The sequence below is a fragment of the Drosophila takahashii genome, chromosome 2R (genome assembly GCF_030179915.1).
Source record: "Drosophila takahashii strain IR98-3 E-12201 chromosome 2R, DtakHiC1v2, whole genome shotgun sequence".
Lineage (NCBI taxonomy): Eukaryota > Metazoa > Arthropoda > Insecta > Diptera > Drosophilidae > Drosophila > Drosophila takahashii.
The window spans coordinates 13758002-13780507 of NC_091679.1; the positions used below are offsets into that span (position 1 = coordinate 13758002).

The window sequence follows — 22506 nt, forward strand, 5'->3', positions numbered from 1 at the left end:
AAGCTCCCATAGGAAGGATCGGAAAAAAAAACGTAAAAAAAATTCTAGCCTTCTACTCTTGGGAATGTTATTTTTAAAATATTTATGAATTTCGAATAAAATTTAGAAAAAATCGGGACACTATATCATAAAGCTGCCATAGGAACGGTCGGAAAAATAAATGCAAATTACTAGGAAAAAATTATTGCTTCGTTGGTTTTTATTGTATTCTCTTCTACGCTGGGATATGACTCTTTTTAAATATTTCCGAATTTCGGTTTTAATTTTATCAAAAAACTTCCATATCGTATAGCTGCCACAGGAACGATCGGAAAATTAATGAAAAATAATAGAAAATTGAACATTTTTGCGATTTGTCGAAGCTAGCTTCCTTTCTTGTTTTTTAATAATATTTTCCTAATTAAGCTCGGCTTTTTTAGTTATGCAGAGATGCGAATCGTTTGAGGTATTTTAATATTTGGTATGCAACTTTGTAAGATATCTTAATATCTTTCAAAAAAATATTAAAAAAAAATGTTAAATTTAAAATTAAGTATATTTTAAGAGAATTTAAAGTTAGAACAATTCTGTACGCCGAAATACACGCGGTTAACGAATAAAAAAATTGTCCTTATATTGCTTCATCAATTCTATACGAAGTGGTAAAATAAAATTGTTGTAATCGCAAGACCTACTAAGGACAGCGAATTCAGTTTAGCAACTTCCATCAAGCAACAACAGCGCAACGTGTAACAAAGGGAAAGCACTATTCCTGGTCTTCCGCGCTCGTAAACAATTTAAATATTTAGCCATTTTTTTTGGCAATTTTTATATAAATTTGAGCAATTTTTAGCAATTTTTTTCCCCAAATCTAGCAGTTTTGGCTTCCAAGCACTGCTAACCGAGTCGATCTAGCCATGTCCGTCTTGCCCGTCTGTCTGCCCGTCTGTATGAACGCTGAGATTTTGGAAACTACAAAAGCTAGAAGGTTGAGATTCTTGGGCTCCCTACGCAGCGCAAGTTTATTTCAGCAGCCGAGCGCCAGGCCCCCTCTAATGCCCAGAATCATCCACTTACGATTTTAAAATGCGTCTGGCGCCCACACTTTTAAAGATTTCCGAGAAGTATAAATGCAATTTTGTTGTGCATATTTATACCTATAGAAATGAAGCAGTCATTTTTCAAATTGGATATCCATCTTTCTCGCATTCCCTCTAGCTGAGATCGTCGGGACACCAACCCAACTATATCGTTCTTTCTTGTTTTTAATTGAAAACGAATTGCCTACAAATTCGGGGCAAGTGGCACCAGCAGCAGCCGAACATCAGTGAGGGAGATCTCGTCGTCTTGGCCGAGGATAACCTTCCGCCCCAACAATGGCTCCTGGGGAGAATCATCGCCTGGCCCGCAGGGGAGAACGGCATGGTCAGGGTCGTCGACGTTAGGACGAGCGGAGGAGGCGTTTTTCTGCGGGCCATCCATCAATTGGCGCCGTTTCCCATTAGTTGAAGCCTGAAGCGTTCAACGGGGCTGGTGTTGAGAGATTTTTGAATTTGTTACTTGAAGTTTGAAGTTTAGTGTAAGTTAGTTTAGGACGAAGGCGGGTGCACAATAAAGTTCTCTCTCGCTCTCTGCGAATTCGCCCTGTCTTCGTCAACTGTCGTTAAGCTAGGCTCTATGAACTTTGTTAAAATATAGTCGTTTAATCGTTGAGATTTAGTTATCTCGACCACACGCATTATTTTCTCGTCTTCGCTTTCGCAGTTGCCCAATAAAAGATTATAGCCACAAGTTTTCGGTTTTCGTTTTTGATTCGGTATATTTTTATATATTAGTAAAACAACATAATTTTAAATTTAAAACCCAATTTTGTTTTTTAATTTATCATTATCTTTATCAATACCTTCAGAAAAATAAAATATCTTCATGATGTAAGGGCGCGCGGATGAACCAGGGCTGACGATATTTCAAATTGGAAACATTTCTTGCTAATGCGGTTATTCCACGACATTATTCGGCTCATTCATCAGAGCATTCATTAGAGGCTTAGAAGGAGACAAATATATATACAAGTTAACTGTGGTCAACCCGATCAAGATCGTTGACCGCAGTTACTTCGAAAATAAGCTCCGGCCGAAATTGCTGACCTAGCAATGGGCCGGAAGCTCGTGCACAGCGGCAGACACTGCATATTTGCGTGGCCGCTGTGAGCTTTTGTTAGCTCTAAGTTTTGTCTTTAAGAACAGTACTGTTTCATGCCTTAAATAAAGAGCACGCTGCTCGTTGACTTTACTCCGGCATCGCCGTCAAACTTATTTACATTCGTCCACTGAGCTTAAGGCCAGGGGCATAGGGGGACAGTCATCCCCTCACCATAATCTTCAGTTGACTCATCGGTGGCCATAGTTGCCCAGCAGCCAACCCCCAACCACTCGGAAGAGAGTTACGCAGCGGCTGCCCCCATCCAGTACGTCAGCGATTATAGTTGCCAGCAGCCAACCCCCAACCACTCGAAAGAGAGTTACGCAGCGGCTGCCCCCATCCAGTACGTCAGCGATTATAGTTGCCAGCAGCCAGCTCCCAACCACCTGAACGACAGCCACGCAGTGGTTACTCTTCGTCCAGCACATCAGCGATCATAATTGTCTAGCAGACAGCTATAACCCTTACTTACAACCAGCACCCCGCCGGTGCCCCGTCTACCACTGGCCCGTGCAGGAGCGGCACCGCCGCCGGGCCAGTCACCGAAGAGATTAATTGGCGCCCAACGACCAGGAGATTTACATTAGTGGGAGCTAACATAAAATGTAAGTGGGCCCTTCAACCAAAACTATTTTTAAAGTCTTCCAAAAAAATTGTAAATTCGGACCTTTAAAATTAAAATTTTGTGACCCATATAAAAGATATTAATTGGCACAGGCATTCAGTTTTGAAATACGATCCCCGAGCTTTTTGTCTTCGTCTTTGCTTACGCGCGCGAATTTCTGTGCACAGCTGCACATGAGTAATCCGTTTCTGGAGTATAGGAACAATAGACAAGACTCTAGCGACTCAGAGTCTGAGAGTGCAGGGCGGATCCACAATTCAACTCCGATACTCAGACCCCCAGCCCCCCCTACAGAAATGGACCCCGATCAGCTCCGAAATGTTATACAGGCTGTCGTTGCAAATGCCCTTGCAGAACAGACCGCTCAAAGCCAAGCAAGGGAGCAAGCGCTTATGCATCAAATTGAGGAATTGGCCAGGCGAGTAACGGCAATCAACGTTCCGCCAGCTTCAGCCCAGACCCCCCAGATAGTAACATATAAAGCCATAGAGATAGTAGACACTGTTCAATGTAATGAACCTCTAGATGCTGTAAAATGCTTGCCCGAATTTTCGGGAGCACAGGAGGCATATGTCTCCTGGCGGCAGGCGGCCGTAGCGGCCTATCACATTTTTAGGCGATTCGATGGCAGCTCTCGCCATTACCAAGCTGTAATAATCATTAGAAGCAAGGTTAGGGGACCCGCCGACGCGGTATTATCGTCGTTCGGGACAGTACTCAACTTCGATGCGATTATAAGTCGTCTCGATTTTACCTATAGCGATAAGCGCCCAATGCATGTCATAGAACAGGAAATGGGCACCCTAAGGCAGGGAAATCTCTACCTGTTACAGTATTATGATGAGGTTGAAAAGAAACTGACCCTTCTCACAAACAAGGCCACCATGTCGCACGACGCTTCGGCGGCCGAAGTCCTGTGCGTAAAATTCCGGGATGATGCACTTCGAGTGTTCATCTCGGGATTAAAACGCAGCCTCACAGATGTCCTCTTCTCGGCGAAGCCCAAGGACATGCCAACAGCACTTGCTTTGGCTCAGGAGGTGGAGGCAAATCACGAGAGATATTCTTTCGCGGCCTCTTTTGCAAGGAGCCAGGAGGAAAAGGATAAAAAACAATATCCAACGGCGCAAGAGCGTCAACAAACCCCTCCTCAAAATAATACCCAATCAGGTGCTGCCAAAAATCCCTATTTCACGAAGCAGCACAAAGCTCAAGTTCACCCTGCCCCACGCAGTGGCTCGTCTCGTGAAAATACTGCCGAACCCATGGAAATTGACCCTTCGTTTTCCAAAATACTCAAGCCTTCTCAGGCACCGGCTTACCAAAACAGAAAGCCGGCCGCATCCGATCGACCGGGCCCGCAAAAAAGGCAGAGGGTCAACCACGTCACGCAGAGCGCGGGCGAAACTGACGAAGAATACACCACCGCAGCCTCCAGTGCAGCGGTTAAAATTGATGATGACGCCATCTTAGAGTACGACTCAGATGCAATAAATTTTTTAGGGGAAGATCCCTGCTACCCGTCATCAGACGAAGAGTAGCGGGGACCTATATGAGATTCCTAATCGACACGGGAGCGTCAAAAAATTTCATCCGACCCCACAAAGGATTGAAAGGCGTTCGCCCAGTAGACTCCCCATTCACCATTCATTCAATCCATGGGGGTACAACTATCACAAATAAATGTTTTGTCTCGATATTTAACATTAAGGCTACCTTTTTCATACTACCAGACTTAAATACATTCGATGGAATAATCGGCCTTGACCTGTTAAAACAGGCAGGGGCATCACTCTGTTTAGCTTCCGGCCACCTAAAATGTGGCACCGAGGTAGAGCAGATTGATTTCCATACGTGCGCTGATGTAAACTTCACTAACGTGAATTGCTCAGATGCACCGCCATTGGCAAGAAACGCGTTTTTAGAAATGCTAAAGACCAGGAAAAGGGCCTTTGCGGACCCCAATGAGGCTTTACCTTACAACACGTCGGTGGTAGCTACCATCAGAACGGTTAGTGAGGAGCCCATATACGCGAAATTATACCCATACCCCATGGGAGCAGCGGATTTCGTCAACAAAGAGATTGAGGATCTGCTCAGAAACGGGATAATTCAAAAGTCGGTATCCCCTTACAACAATCCGATATGGGTGGTGGATAAAAAAGGGACCGATGAGCTCGGAAATCGGAAAATGCGACTAGTTATTGACTTCCGCAAATTAAACGAAAGAACCGTGTCCGACAAGTATCCCATGCCAAACATAAACATGATATTAGGCAACCTGGGTAATGCTAAATATTTCTCAACGCTGGACCTCAAGTCCGGTTATCATCAAATAATACTCGCAGAACGCGATAGAGAAAAAACTTCCTTCTCAGTGAATGGCGGAAAATATGAGTTCCGCAGACTGCCGTTCGGCCTCAAGAATGCAGGCAGCATTTTTCAGAGGACCATTGACGACATCCTACGGGAACAAATCGGCAAGTTCTGCTATGTTTACGTTGACGACGTAATCATCTTTTCGGAAGATGAAAACTCTCACGTCAAGCACGTAGATTGGGTTCTGAAGAGCCTGTACGATGCGAACATGAGAGTATCGGCAGAAAAATCCAGCTTTTTTAAGAAAAGCGTGAACTTCCTTGGGTTTATAGTCACTTGTAACGGTGCTACAACAGACCCAGAGAAGGTAAAAGCCATAAAAGAATTTCCGGAACCTAAAAGTGTTTTTGAGGTACGGTCATTTCTAGGCCTAGCCAGCTACTATAGATGTTTCATTAAGGACTTCGCAGCAATAGCAAGACCTATATCGGACATCCTGAAAGGGGAAAACGGAACAGTTAGTAGACACAGGTCACGAAACATTCCGGTTCAGTTCTCTGAGGCGCAACAACAAGCGTTCCAGAAACTACGAAACATTCTGGCATCCGACGACGTGATGCAAAGATACCCCGACTACAAAAAGGCATTTGATCTAACGACAGATGCCTCGGCCTATGGTATTGGCGCAGTATTGTCCCAGGAAGGACGCCCAATAACAATGATCTCAAGGACGTTGAAAGACAGGGAGGTTAATTACGCCACAAACGAGAGGGAGCTCCTAGCCATAGTTTGGGCACTGGCCAAGCTGCGGCACTATTTGTATGCAGTGAAAGATATAAACATATACACTGATCATCAGCCATTGACATTCGCAGTATCGGAATCCAATCCGAACGCGAAAATCAAACGATGGAAAGCTCGCATCGACGAGTCCGGCGCTAAAATGTTTTATAAGCCCGGCAAAGAGAATCTCGTCGCGGATGCCCTCTCCAGACAGCAACTTAACGTTGTGGAGGCGGAAGAAGCTCATTCGTGTGCGGCTACTATCCACAGTGAAGTGTCGCTCACACACACCATCGAAGCAACAGAGAAGCCACTAAATTGCTTTCAGAACCAGATAACTCTGGAGGAAGCACGTTTCCCGTCTAAACGCACCTTCGTGCTCTTTGGAAACAAAAGACGGCACAACATTAACTTTACAGGCACGGAGTCGCTGCTAGAAGAGCTCGCGGACACCATAGTCCCCAGGGGCGTAAATGCCATTCATTGTGATCTGCATACGCTAGCAATGGTACAGGATAAATTGGTCCGGCAATTCCCAGCCACCAAATTCTGGTATTGCAAAAACCGAGTGACAGACATTTTTGCAGTCGAGGAGCGACGGGAAATCATTACTGCCGAGCACAATAGGGCACACAGATCGGCACAGGAGAATGTCAAACAAGTACTCTCCGAATATTATTTTCCTAAAATGACTAAATTGGCCAACGAAGTTGTCCAAAATTGCAAGACCTGCGCAAGGGCCAAGTATGATAGGCACCCCAAAAAACAGGAAATCGGCGAATCACCGATTCCATCCCACGCAGGGGAAATATTACACATTGATATTTTCTCAACAGATAGGAAATACTTCCTGACGTGCATTGACAAATTTTCAAAGTTCGCAGTCGTGCAACCCATTCCCTCTAGAACAATTGAGGACCTAAAACCAGCGGTGCTACAGCTAATGAACTATTTTCCAAAGGCCAAAACGATCTATTGCGACAATGAGCCTTCACTAAATTCGCATACGATCTCGGCCATGCTGACTAACCACTTCGGGGTTGGCATCGCAAACGCACCACCCTTACACAGTGTATCTAACGGACAGGTTGAACGCTTTCACAGCACCCTGACAGAACTCGCTAGATGCATTAAAATTGACAAAGGTATAGCTGATACCATAGAGTTGATTTTATTAGCCACCGCCAAATACAACAAATCAATTCACTCGGTCATTAACAAAAGACCAGCTGATGTTGTACAGACGAACTCGGAAGATTTACAGATGGAAATCCAAGAAAAAATAAAAAGCGCCCAGGACGCGTTAAGAAAACGGGAAAACACATCCCGGCAGAATAGGGTCTTCGAGGTTGGGGAAAAGGTATTGGTAAAATCCAACAGAAGGCTAGGAAATAAACTCACACCCCTGTGTGAGGAGAAAGCCGTAGAAGCGGACCTGGGGACCACGGTCCTCATTAAGGGGAGGGTGGTCCACAAGGACAATCTCAAGTAATATCACCAACGATGTCCTCCATGTTTTTTTTTTATTTTTTACACTTTCAAGCCACTTGGCGCATATTTTTTCTAACTTTAAGATTCAAGCCACTTGGCGCATATTTTTTCTAACTTTAAGATTCAAGCCACTTGGCGCATATTTTGCCAAACTTTAAGTTCATTTTTTCGGTGGTGGGAAAACCCTCTATAAGCATAGAAATAGCTAAAAGTTTAATTTCACAGGTTCGGACCCATACTTTGCATATTCCTGTCCTTGACGTCGGCCCACATTACCGATTACTCGCAGGCCAAGTACATTCCCATCGTGGATGGTGAAATCCTAGTATGGGAGGAGTTCGCTTACGTCACACATACAGCGAACCTCTCAGAATATGGGCGTGTAATAGAGGAGACAAACAGCATGATTGATATGTTTCCACTATCCCACATGCAGAAGCTTCTAAGCGTGGATACCGCTCATCTCCAAGACTTGTTAGAGTCGTTGGGCGTTCATCACAGAGTAGCTAGGAGTTTGGATTTCTTGGGATCAATGCTAAAGGTCGCGGCAGGGACACCGGATGCCGGTGACTTAGAGAAAATCAGATTTACCGAAATGAAGTTAGTCGAGTCAAGCAATAGACAAATTCAAATTAACACTAAAATCCAAAACCAAATTAATCAGTTAACCTCTACCGTCAATTCAATTTTGAAATCAGCCAAAAACTCACAAGTAGACACCGGACATTTATACGAGACACTGCTTGCTAGAAACCGAATGCTGATGACGGAGCTACAAAATTTAATGCTTGCCGTAACCCTTGCTAAAATTAATATTGTTAGTCCGAACATTTTAGATCATGAAGACATAAAAACAGTTTGGCTTGAGGAACCCACCAACACACCTATAGGAGATATTTTGTCCGTCTCGTCTGTAAAAATTCTGCAGTCCACTAACATTTTACATTTTATCATAAAATTTCCGAAAATTAAACTAGCCTGCAAAAAGATTACAGTTTTTCCAGTCGCCCATGGTGAGACAATGTTGCAGATAATAGACAACGTCATTGCCGAATGCAGCGGAGAAATTTACGCCATCAAAAACTGCTCCGTATCACCGGGGGCCACGTTCTGCCGCCTGGCTTCAGAGAGTTCATGCGCCAAGGAATTGCATGCCGGTGGGGTAGCACACTGCCGAGTCCAAGAGAGTGATCTGCACCCGATAACCTATGTGGACGAGGGAATTATAATCATCAATGACGGATCGGCCAAAGTTCGAGTTGACAACGGCACAGAGGCCTGGACTCATGGCACACACCTTATAACCTTTGACAAACAAGCCACGATAAATGACACACTCTTCATCAACCACGATAACACCCGGAAGAGAGCTCCAGGGACAGCAAGTCTCCCCTTGTTGAACATCACCGCTAGCAGAGATGTCCTCAGCCTCCCGTATCTTCACCGCCTAAGTGAACGAAACTTGGAGTTCATCAAGGAGTTTAGAGAAGAGATCGACAACAACCAGACAAGTCTCGCAGCAATTATTGCAGGAGCAATATGCTGCGCACTCATCTGCATCGGGCTCACTTTTAAGCGACTTATTAGGGCAAGAAAATCCGCAGACCAAATTAGACAGGTTATCGCTGAATTACAAACGGCCGAGGGCGGCCTTAACTTAGAAGGGGGAGCAGTTAACTGTGGTCAACCCGATCAAGATCGTTGACCGCAGTTACTTCGAAAATAAGCTCCGGCCGAAATTGCTGACCTAGCAATGGGCCGGAAGCTCGTGCACAGCGGCAGACACTGCATATTTGCGTGGCCGCTGTGAGCTTTTGTTAGCTCTAAGTTTTGTCTTTAAGAACAGTACTGTTTCATGCCTTAAATAAAGAGCACGCTGCTCGTTGACTTTACTCCGGCATCGCCGTCAAACTTATTTACATTCGTCCACTGAGCTTAAGGCCAGGGGCATAGGGGGACAGTCATCCCCTCACCATAATCTTCAGTTGACTCATCGGTGGCCATAGTTGCCCAGCAGCCAACCCCCAACCACTCGGAAGAGAGTTACGCAGCGGCTGCCCCCATCCAGTACGTCAGCGATTATAGTTGCCAGCAGCCAGCTCCCAACCACCTGAACGACAGCCACGCAGTGGTTACTCTTCGTCCAGCACATCAGCGATCATAGTTGTCTAGCAGACAGCTATAACCCTTACTTACAACCAGCACCCCGCCGGTGCCCCGTCTACCACTGGCCCGTCCAGGAGCGGCACCGCCGCCGGGCCAGTCACCGAAGAGATTAATTTACATGTACTGGGATTTGTTTGGATAAGATGGCATGGTCACTTAGAATTTAGACGTTAAATTTAAACTTTATAATTCAAATAACTTTAACTGGTTAAATCATTAAGATTGAATGCTGTAAAATTAATGGTGTGTATTGCCATGAAATCAGACATTTTTACCACATTTTTAAAATGTTTTAGGCTGTTCAAAGTACATATGTAATTGTTTTTAATTTTATCCAGCAATAATTTTTTGAAAGGCCATTTTATATAAATTTCTATACGAATCAATGTCTTAATTTTAAAGTGTTTTTTTTAGTTTGCAGCGGACTAATTAGGACACTGAAATAATAATTGTATTGTTCTTATTTGTTTATAGCACATAATTAGTCGCAAAAGGTTTGACAATTCAACCAAAAAGCTTCAAATTAATTTTTATTATTGATGATGTAGTTCTAATGAATGACTAATGGTAGTCCATGGGGATTTAACTTATTGGCCAGGTCCTTCCAAGCAGTGGTCACAAAAACGCGGCCGCCCCGAGTAAATCCTTTGGCAATTTCAATATTTTCGCGAATGAATCGCAAAAATATGGCTTCTTGTGCTGCTGCCTTTTTGCAAAGGCGGCAAGTTTTTATTTATTTCTCAATAACTACAACTTCTTTTAACGTGAAATTTTTACCAGAAATAAGTTTTATTTTTAACTACAATACTAAGTACCTTTATTTAAATAAATTATTAAGGTTAAGTGCATTGATACTGACCGGTTGTGTTTCATCTGAGCTCTTGAAATTACCTTTCAATCGTGGTTACACCGAACGTATATAATCCTAAAATTGGAGAATATCATTCTAAAACCCCGCTTAATACTTTACGCATCGTATACAAACCTTACAACGCGCCAATAAGCATATTTAATTAAATTTCAATATATCAGCTGTAGCCACAAAAGGGCTTCGCTGGTGCTTTGTTTTTGTTCTCTATCGCCGTTTGTCGCGTCTGTTCTTTACACCCGCTTGCCAATTGCTCTCTCAAGTGTCCTAACGATCCTCTCTCCGTGCACTTCATTTTGAGCGCTGCGTCTCTCTCATCGCCTTGCTTGCTCTGGATCGAATTGGCTCTTCCTATCGACGGCTCTCCCATCAACTATTCTAACGGTCCTCTCTCCGTTTTCTTCGAGTGGGTTGCCTCTCTTATCGCCTTGCTTGATGCGGATCTTCGAATTGGCTTTCTGAATCTTCGGCTCCCCCATGGTGGAACTATACAAGGTGATCTCGTCGCGAGAGCTGCCCTCTTTTGAGGACGTTATTTGTGCCAGTCTCTATCTAGCTTTCTCATTCTATCGCTTAAGAGAGACAGAGAGGTAAACATATTTAACGTCCTCAGCAGAGCTGACGAGACCACCTTGCATAGTTCCACACCCAGAAAAAAAAATGACCTAAAATGTCAAAAAATGGCCTAGAATTTAGGTAAAATTGGCCTAAAACTGCAGCTAAGTCTTGAATGGCCTAAAATTTAGGATTGTATGACCTAAAATGTTAGGCCATTAATGGCCTAAAATGGGGTAATTTTTGGCCTAGATTTTAGGTAATTGGCTGCCTTAAAATATGAGAAAACCCCTATCCAAAATTTTAGGCTTTCTTTGGCCTAAAAATTTGTACTGAAAAATGTTTCATATTATAAAGTAAATACAGAGAAATTTATAGCTAACTCGAGGTCAATGTCGGCTTAGTCTTCAAGAAGTCGTCATTATGCCAACACACAAAAACGAGCGAAGAGGCTTCACTGTTCAGCAGTGAAATCGCTGTTTTATTCAACGATCGAAGTGGGTTACTATGCAAGCCGCGCTATAACTGGTTGGGAATTATAGCGTCGCTAGAACGGTATCAGAGTTCCGTGCAAATTTATTTAGGTAAAATGCATTAATTTTAAGGCCCACGATGACCTAAAATATTAGGCTATACGGGACCTAAATAGTAGGGCAAATATACCAAAAATTTAAATTTTTAGGCAGTACATGACCTAAAAAGGAACTTTTAGTCCATTTAAAATGTTTTAGGCTATGCATGACCTAAAATGTTGTCCATCATTTTTCTGGGTGTATATAAATAATTTAAGTCATCCATTTATTGGCTTCTTTTGTTGTTCCCGGCTGCAATTGTTATTGAACATGACACCAGAAAATGTCGTTGAACCCACTAAGGTAAAGGCAATTGTTATACCGCGCCACATGCAAGCGCCGTGTCTACCTTTTTTCATATTTCCCTATATGCATGAAGTACCGATTTAATTCATCGTTCTTCTTTTGATTCAGGTGACGTGTATGGGTACGCGAAACACTCGATTATGTAGCATGCCAAATAACAGCCAATAGAAGGCAATTGTTTTTAATAATTTGTCAGTAGCAGCAAATGCGTCGGGGAACTCTTTGGAAAACGCAGTTTAACTTGGGAATTCGTAACGAATCCAAAAATATAGCATTCATCGAGGTTAATTTTTGATGCTGCATAGTGTTATTAGTCCTTTATTTATGTATTATGTGAACGTCATTTTTATGTTTAAATAGACTTTTAGATATGTTACCCCCCGATCCCCTCTTTAGGGGTGTTATCAGTGTTTTTGTCAATGTTTGAAGGTAATAAAAGCGTTAAGTGTTGCTGCTAAAATTTGCTGATTTGTGTGTATTCATTAATAAACTGAAGCTGTCTTACTGTTTTCAGGGTCGAATTTGCGACGCAGTCTGCTGCTCTCCTTTGCTTTTGTGATGTTTCTTTTGTGTTCGTCATTTGTGTTTGTAGACAATTTTGGATATTCTTTTTTTCGCTCATTTGTTTGTTATAATTTTCTATAGGCGCTTCTTGTAACTGCTAATTTTCACGCATGTACATCTTTGATCTTTGGTGCACAGAAGAGGGCAAAAATGCAGATAAAACTCGAAGAGTGACAACTTTGGTAAAAGAAAGCATTAAGTACAAGGGATACGCAGTTGACATGATAAAACTTAAGAGCTGCATTAGTTATATTTGCAAAAAAAGTATTGTTTTTTGGATTAAATACAAGCGTATTAAGAGTTTAATTGTTCAATATCACTCTAATTGGCTGAACACTATTGAAACAATTATAATTGAGCCTCCTCATCGAAGGGTTTCAAATGCTGAAACATATGCAGAAGTCGAGCTGCAGAGTCTACTAGACAACACAGCTTTACATTTTACAGCTCCAAAAAACTCTAATTCAAAATTTTCTTGATGGCACAGAGGACACATTAAAATTAATTGGAAAATGGGGATTTGATGGCAGTACTGGGCACAGTGAATACAAGCAAAAGTTTTCAAACTGTAATGACGATGATAGAAGTCTATTTGTAACGTCGTACGTCCCACTTCAGCTAATAACTGAAAGTAACTCCAAAATAATATGGAAAAATCCCAGACCGTCATCTACACGGTATTGTAGGCCAATCAGGCTTCAATTTAAAAAGGAAACAGCCATACTATCCGTTGAAGAAGAAGTCTACTTCAAAAATAAAATACAAAACTTAATGCCAACCGAATTTCAAATTCCCGATAAAAAATTATTAATAAATCATGGCCTGCACCTTACTATGGTGGATGGTAAAGTGTGCAACGCGTTAAGCAACACGTCGTCTATGAAATGCTTTATTTGCGGTGCGAAACCCACCAAAATGAACTATTTGGAAAAATGTCTCAAAAAAAATGTTAATAAAAAGTATTATGAATTTGGCAGAACAAGAGACGGAGGCAGAGGAACTTCCAACGATGGAAATACAGCCAGGACATTTTTTGGTAGCCCGAGAGTGGCATCTGATATCACAGGCATTGATAAAGAAGTAATAACCCGATGCGCAACGATATTGCAAGCCTTAGCATCAGGATATTCCATTAATGCTACAAAATTTGAAAGCTATGCGTTGGATACTGCTAAGAAGTTGATAAAAATATATCCATGGTACTATCTTCCAGCAACAGTGCATAAATTTTTAATTCATGGTGCGAAAGAGATCGAGCACTTAAGAGAACAATCGCTGTCAATTGGAGAGCTCTCAGAAGAAGCTGCGGAGTCGAACAACAAAGAAATAAAGAAGTGCCGGCTGCAACATACTAGGAAGATGTCTCGCATTCTGACAAATACAGATTTAATTAATACACTTCTGTTGCGTTCAGATCCTTTTATAACAAGTCAAAGAAAACTACCAAAGAAAGACAAATCAAGATTGCTTTTCTCTACATTTGAATTATTAGAAGATATTTGTTAATTTTTGTTTTTGTTTCTTTTTGTACTGAAATTAAAATCTAAAAGATTTTGTTTTTATTTTTTATGATTTAAATACATTTAAAGAACTAGAGAACCTCATTTGTTTATATTTCGAAAAGCTTGTGGAGAGGGGGAGAGGAGTTACACTTTCACAAATTTATACTGAAGATAATTTAAATATACATATCTTGGATGCTAATAATGAAAATTTAGCACTGTAACTTCACTGGAAGTATCTTTTCGCACCATCGCCATATAAGCCATACTAGGGTGCTATGTGAGCTATAGGATAGAGTCTTCCGATGTTGCCAATTTTTTTACTCCATATTCTCAATATTTTTTTAGATTTTTGAGGAAAATTTCATAACGATATCTCAACGGGAAGTATTTATGGCCGCGGCCCCATACAAGCCCAACCAGTGTGCATTGTGACCCTTTCGCATACAATTCATGCATAATGAAGCAGATTTTACAAAGTCAAACCTTTGGACCACAGTTCGCTAGGATATGGTCGTCCGCATTGCAATAGCTACAACCTTGCTGGGATTTACTGTTGGACGAAGAACAAGTAAATGAGCTACGATTATGTGGCTTGCTCGACGTAACTTTATTTTGCTTGGGTTTCGTCGATTCTTCTGCAGATAAATGCTGATATCGGCGATTTAACATTTTTTTCAAAATCGGACCAAAGAGGTAATTTTTCATAATCTAACTGTTCTTTCCATTTTTGTTTGGTCACTGGGTCGACTCAGTTTAAGACAAGATAGATCAACATTGCATTTGAAATCTTGGTGTCGTCTCCTATCGATAACAAAGAACCGTATATCGAGGACACGGTATCGATAAGATTTCTTAGAGACGACGCTGACTGATGCGATATTTTCGGAAAACTAAGCAATGTTGAATATTATTTATAAAAGTTAAACATTCGTTATCATGCACTTTTTTTAAGCTGACCATAGCCTTCTCATAATTGCTCTCTGAGGCCTTGATAGTCCCCAAAGCTTCACCAGAAAGACAAGAGATTAAGTGATTGCATTTTTCAATAACGGGAATGTTATCGTCTTGATGAACGAGAGTCTCGAAAAGGCTAATGAAATTTTTAAACTCCGAGTATTTGCCGCTGAATTTCGGCAATGCCAAATTCGGAAGTCGAGCTCGAGTTGGGGCTACAGAAGTTGACCCAAGAGTTTTGGCTTCGCTACCTGTCTTCAAGGCCGACAATACTTTTGCCTTGGTTGTTATTGAAAGCTCTTCCAACTCTTCTCAAAAATCATCGCCATCATCTAAATCTTTTCTTGTAATTGATTAGCCTTGTTAATTACATCATTTAGGCCCGTTTTCTCGTCCGTCCTGCAAAATAAAATTTAGCTAATGGAAGGATAAATTTATCCAGGCGGCAAATCGGTTTTTGTTTTCTCGTCCGTCATTTAAAACCACATCAGAAGAAATAACTAATTGTCAAAAAATAGTCGAAAAACTATCGAAAAATACCATAAAACAGTAACAGCTGATGATATAAACAAAATTTCAAACTAATAAAAAAACAATGTCGGGAGAAAGAAAAAAGAGAGAAAAGTAAAAATTATACCGATGAACAGGAGACAATTCTTGTAGAATCTGTGTCTTCAGAATCGCCTCCGGGAGATTGAATTCTTACATGCATGCAATCTATGGCTCCTATGACTTTCATAAACTTGGCTATTTTAATTTTTTAATACACCGGTACTTCATAAATTGTTTTGAAAAAGACGCTATAGGAAAAGAAATTCCTTAACAACTCGACTGGCTGTGGCCACGCTAACACCACAAAAATCGCCCACAGTTATAATAAAACTGCCACTTCCGTAGAGCTACTAGAAGCTTAACCCATAGCTGTATTATGTTTTTGATTATATCGAATTAGTTAAATCAAATGAATGCACTAACTTCTTTACTTTAGATTCAAGTCGCAAAACCATATTTTGCAAAACAAATAACGCCGTGCTTTTACACAAGCGAAACCTTTTATCAAATTCTTTATCACTGTAATGTTATGTAATGTAAAAGTAACTTCTGTGGTCTTGATATCTGCGACGATAGGTTCGAGCTTCAGGCAATTCGACGATATCCCACAAAGTATGAAGATAAATCGCTCGGGAATTCATTTGAAAATAAATAGGATGACTTTAACAATTTTGATTTATATTTAACTGTAAATTCAATCAGCAGTTTTTTAAATGAAGAGTGGAACCAGATTGACAACGCTCGAATGTCTGGCAACACTTGCTCACAAATCCAACCACACAAATTTGAGCGAGACAAAATTTGTCGCTACCTGCGCTAACATAAAGACGAGTAAACCATTTTTTGTTTATCGCTCCGTTGTCCCGGCAGGCAAACTAAGGTACGGACGAGAAAACGACCCATAAATTTTCTAGCCTAGAATTTAATTCGTCTTCCAGAATCGGAATCTGGCCTGGCCGGCTTCTAGCCGATTATTTAATCGGCGGATGCTATTTACTGGCTTTTTGAGAACTTAAGAACATTATTGTGTCATTTAAACGGAATTGAAGTGCTCTTTCCATAGGTGCCAAAATGTTTATATTATAAGTTCAAAATATAAGTACAGTTAACATTCAAATTTGTGAAAATACTTTTGACTAGGGTTGTATAAAAATGTTCTCAGTAATTATTCACAACGAAAGCGAGGAAAATATTTAATTGAATAATAAGTCACGTAGAATCAAATTAATAGTGGATGCAAGTGACGGCAAATCAGTCTACCTGACCGAATGCAGGGTAGCGCGTCACTTAACGGTCAGCTAATCGTCAGCGCGCCAAACCAAAAATCATACAACAATAACAACGTTGCTAGCGGCAGTCAAGCGAAAGCGGAAAACTACACCGCTGCAGCTGCTTGTATATGAGGGCTTATGTATTGGTTATGTATAGCAGCTGGGATAAACTTTCCCAACTGTTAATTTTTTCGACTTTTAACACAATGTAGTGGGGGCGGCAGTGATAATAATTTTCGTAAGAAAACACAAATTAAATGTTGCATTCAAGGGCGGTTCAAATGGGTTTAGGGTCAGGTTACTTGTGCAGGGCTCTAGTAGCAACAGTCGAAGCAGCAGCTAGCAAAACTTTCTGGAAGTTGTTATTGCTTCTGCTGCTGCTGTTGAAAAATTAAAAGTCAAAGCAAAAGCAAAAACAAATTGTGCCTAGAATAATTAGGTTATGTTTACAGGGGACCGGAAAAAAATAAAAATTCGTCACATATGTATAAAGAAAAAACCATTCAATTTGCTTAATGTACGCTTAGCATCAACTGAAGAGCTCTTGGTCATCCTTGCTTAAAGAATTCGTGGTATTTTGAGTATTTTTTTTTAATTTGATTAGCTTTTGTTTCTTAGCCAAGAAAACAACATCAGTGAATAGATAGGAGGAAAGTTAGTTTCTTTTGGTGCTAAAAACATGTTCTCAAAAGTTAATTATATGCATACTATGCAACGGCTTTAATAAATTGTTGTTGCTTTTCAAATGAAAGCAAAAGCAGGCTGCTTAGACTTTTGCTTTTGCTTCCATTGCGACTTCCGATATTTTCAACAGCAGCAGCAGAAGCCATATCAACTTCCAGAAAGCTAGCTGCTGCTTTGACTGCTACCGACTGAAAGCAACAGCACAGCAGCAGCTAAAAATCAGAAAGCAACGACTTGCTTTTGCTTTGACAGTCGTCAGTGCGCGGATTTTACGTTTGCTTCGACTGCGACTGCGACTTTTTTAGAAGCAGCAGCAAAAGCAAGTTTTTTAAACACTAGTATATTGTATTCGTGCAAAAGTATGTAACAGCTATTAGGAAGCGTTTCAGACCCTATAAAGTATATATATTCTTGATCAGGGTCACTAGCCGAGTCGATCTAGCCATGTCGTCTGTCCGTCCGTCTGTCTGTATGAACGCTGAGATCTCGGCAGCTACTAGTTAGAGGGTTGAGATTTGCCACACATATTCTTGGGCTTCCTACGCAGCGCAAGTTTATTTTAGCCGAGCGTCACGCCCCCTCTAACGCCCACAATCGCCCACTAACGACATTTTTTAAATCGGACCGTTCATTAAAAAGTTATACGCAATCAAAAAAATGGTCTATATCCATCTCCCTCGCACTCCCTTTAGCTGAGTGACGGGTATTAGATAGTCGGGACACCAACCCGACTATAGCGTTCTCTCTTGTTTTTATTCTATAAACCGAGAAAAGATTTTATCAGAACTTTTTCCCTTGATATCCGTATTTATATACTTACAAAAATATACTTACATCAAAATCGCGAAATACATCTCGTATATCAGGCTTCCCCTTTGGTCGGCTTTTTGTGCGACCCCGAACTGTTTGATTCAAAGCCCTTACTCGTTGTGCAATAGCTGCAGCATGTGGTTTTGATAAAGAAGTGATTATAGACTCCAGTTCAGTATTACGAACCTCTAAGCCCTGAAAGACAGATAGCAAATAATTGATTGCATTCATATTTATTTTTAATAATTGTGTTAGAATTAAACGATTACACAAGTTTTCAAAGTTGTTGGACCCCTGGATCACGGAAGTGAAACAAATTTTTTTTTCGATGACACGTTTTTTTTTAGTTTTTTACCCATCGCGATGGGCGATGCATCGCCTCTAATTTTGACCTAATTGCTAGGTTACGTGGGCAAGTTTTTTTTTATACCCGTATTTGTGCAAAAGTATGTAACAGGGAGAAGAAAGCATTTCCGGCCCTATAAAGCAGGGACCGTAAATAATCATTATTTGAGATATTTATTTGAAAAAGACTACTGTGATATTTTGTTTTAAACGTCAAAAAAACCGTTCTTTTTACTCTTGTGTACAAAGTATATGCATTTCAACAAGTCTGGAAAGCAAATTTGGTCATGTCTATGGTTTTGGGTGGAAAAGACTAAAAGAAAGGTTAAAATATATAATCCTCCTTGGACCGCGATTTCTTCTGATTATTATAATAAAAAAACATGTGGTCATCCATGGTTATGAGAGTTCTTAAGAAATCGCTGTCCATCGAGGATCATTTTTACGCGGTTGTCAGGACTAGTTGCTTACAATACCTATTACTCAGACGTTTGGAATTTTAAATTGGTCTTATTTTGACAAAAAAGGAAAAGGGTACATATATACATATGTATTTTTATAGCAAACGTTAGAAAAGCATACTTGTTTTTCATAGCAAACCCGGGAACTTTGGAATTCAATTACAAGAGAACCATGGCCGACCGCCAAGTTCTTTTTGCACATAAATTCTTTAGAAATCGCGGTCCATCGAGGATAATTTTTTTGCGAATTTCGGGGGTGAGCCCGCTAATATATAGTATTACCGTACTTACTTCAATCGAAAAGCCTACGAAATGAAAATCTCCATACACATTTTTGATCACGAAATTTTCCTCCTGTCATTTTTATACCCTTGCAGAGGGTATTATGATTTCAGTCAGAAGTTTGCAACGCAGTGAAGGAGACGTTTCCGACCCCATAAAGTATATATATTCTTGATCAGCATCACTAGACGAGTCGATCTAGCCATGTCCGTCTGTCCGTCCGTTTCTACGCAAACTAGTCTCTCAGTTTTCAAGCTATCGGGATAAAACTTTCCCAAATGTCTTCTTTCTATTGCAGGTAGTATATAAGTCGGAACGAGCCGGATCGGACAACTATATCATATAGCTCTCATAGGAACAATCGGGAAAAAAAATGTAAAAAAATTATATCTTGGGTGTTTTTGAACCTATAACATCCTACTTTTGGAAATGTCATTTTTTATCTAATTCTGAATTTCGAATAAAATTTTTTCAAAATCGGACGACTATATCATATAGCTGCCATAGGAACGATCGGAAAATTAATGGGAATATAATAGGAAATAAATTATTGCTTCGTTGGTTTTTATTGTATTCTCTTCTTCTCTAGGATATTTAAATATTTTCGAATTTCGATTTTAATTTTATCAAAATCGAACTACTATATCATATAGCTGCCATTGAAACGAACGCAAAATTAATGAGAAATAATAGGAAAATTACCATTTTTGCGATTTGTAAATTAATAGGAAGTATCTGCAAGGGTATATAAGCTTCGGCTGGCCAAAGCTAGCTTCCTTTCTTGTTGTATAGAAATTTTCGTTTCGTTGCCTTTTTGATTGAAGTGAGTAGGGGAGAGTGGGGGAATTTCGTCACAGGGGCAATTTCGTCACCTGCAATATCTCGGAATCTATAAGTCATAAAAATATATAATTTTTTTGTTTTAGTCCTTCAAGACGGCCAGACACAACCAATGCATTTGTTTTGCACAGAAGGCCAAGATAATTAAGCTATAATATTAAATGTGTTTTAACAGTTCAAAAGCTACATTTTGTTCTCGACGAAATTTTTTCTGTATGCCACAATTCAAAAGGAATAAGATACACGATTTTTTATATAATACACAGTGCTATAATGTGCATTTCTGCGTCAGTGATTTTTAACTTCGCGCCTAATTTCGGAAGAAAAATAATTATTTCTAAAAAAGTACTGTCTGGGGAAATTTCGCCACCCTACGCTAAGAGTAAATTCGCACCTATTTTAAATACATATTTTTATATTTGACGAGCTGGCTAACGAACAGACTACCAGCAGCAGCAACAAATATAGGACGTCAACAAAAATGGTACGCTTGATCAGTGTAGCATATTTACAGGCGTCAAACTCCCTACATTTTTCAGGTGACGAAATTGCCCCGGTGGTGTGGTGATTTTACCCCCCTGTGTGGCGAGATTTCCCCAGTATATTGGTTTTACATTTTATTTTTTTATAAATCACCAAGGTAATTAAAAAAATAGGGGAATGTCACATTTTAAAGCTTGGTGCTAACCGCATTCAACAATAAAAATAGAAATATGATAACGTGTCTCAAGATGGACAAAAAATAGCTTTGAAAAAATGCTGACGAAATTCCCCCACTCTCCCCTACTAGGCCTTAAACAAAAAAATCGGCCACTTATAATAGCCCTAAAAAAAAGATTTTCACCAAAATAATTACCTTTGTCCAATCTATGCATTCCCGCCATGATTTTTGAATATATGATTTATATCTTTTTATTCAATGGTAATCTTTATTTTTGATCAAAAAAAAATAGGTCTCACTAGTTTACAAAATAATATTCTTGGAGAGCTCCAAAGCAATTGATGGCAAATTCTGTTAGTGTTCGACCCCCAAATCACAAAAATACCACTAATTTTTTTTTCGATGGCACGATTTTTTAAAGTTCAAAATGTTAAATATCGGACTTTTTTCGAATTTCTTCCTATATCTCGGCAAATATCCACCCAATTGGGCCAGTTTTTGTTTCATTATAAAGTCAATAGATCAGAGCTTAACTTTGCCATACAGATCAATACACAGGCCGACAAAATGTGACATGGGTCGGTGTCCAGGCCTGCCACCATTTTATTTCGATAAATGAGGCATTTCTAAGCATAAGTTTCCACTACGTCTATAGTCCATCAGCTCTGGTATTTGCGGTATCTTTAAAATAAGAAAATCACAAATTTTCATCGTCTTTTGGGATATATCTTCAAGAGTGGTCAACCAACTTTGGTAATATTTTCGGAATTAAATAGTTACATGTCTCTTTTATACGGTCGTTTTGGAAAATACAATCTAACTCAACCACACGTGGACGTGGGCGCATTCAAAATTTTAAAGTCACAGCTAAGTTTAAAAATCTTCATTTGTGAACAGCGTTTAAAAATTAAATAAAAATATTTTCTTCTACAATGCATTTTTGATCCAAAGACACTTTATGTCCTTAATTTTTAAGACACTCATCAGGTTTTTATGAATTGTTTTGGAGTTTTTAAAATTGTTTTTCTTACTTCCTTCACAGTGACGATTCACAAACAGTGCCCAAACCTGTCAAAAATGCAAATGTCTTTGGATCAAAAATGCATTGTAGAAGAAAATATTTTTATTTAATTTTTAAACGCTGTTCACAAATGAAGATTTTTAAACTTTGCTGTGACTTTAAAATTTTGAATGCGCCCACCTCCTCGTGTGGGTGAGATAGATTGAATTTTCCAAAACAACCGTATAAAATAGACATGTAACTATTTAATTCCGAAAATATTACCAAAGTTGGTTGACCACTCTTGAAGATATATCCCAAAAGACGATGAAAATTTGTGATTTTCTTATTTTAAAGATACCGCAAATACCAGAGCTGATGGACCAAGGGCGTAGTGGCAACTTATGCTTAGAAAAGCCTCATTTATCGAAATAAAATGGTGGCAAGCCTGGACACCGACCCATGTCACATTTTGTCGGCCTGTGATATGATTGGATAAGTAATGGCAGCGCAACAGCTCGACAAAGATGAAAAATGTGTTTTTTGGTCCTCTATAGGTCGGCTGTATGTATCGTAAAAACTCGAAATAAGTCCGTTGAAAAATTATAATGGGTACAAACTTAAAGTTTACATCCCACCGGACAAAACAAGCCGAGTATGGCCCAAATTCATAAAAAATTGGATTTCTGGTGGATATTTAAAGTTCGGATT

The 22506-nt window shown here is 40.0% G+C and overlaps 1 protein-coding gene across 7 annotated transcripts in view; it reads right to left on the reverse strand.

Moving 5' to 3' along the window:
- conu (Rho GTPase-activating protein conundrum) overlaps positions 1-22506 on the reverse strand; it is a 203797-nt gene that overhangs the window by 41579 nt on the left and 139712 nt on the right. For all 7 annotated transcript variants that reach the window (XM_070212785.1, XM_070212783.1, XM_070212786.1 and 4 more), the window contains exon 4: positions 18231-18401. In XM_070212785.1, coding sequence (XP_070068886.1) covers positions 18231-18401 — 171 coding nt within the window. The remainder of the gene's footprint in view (positions 1-18230; positions 18402-22506) is intronic.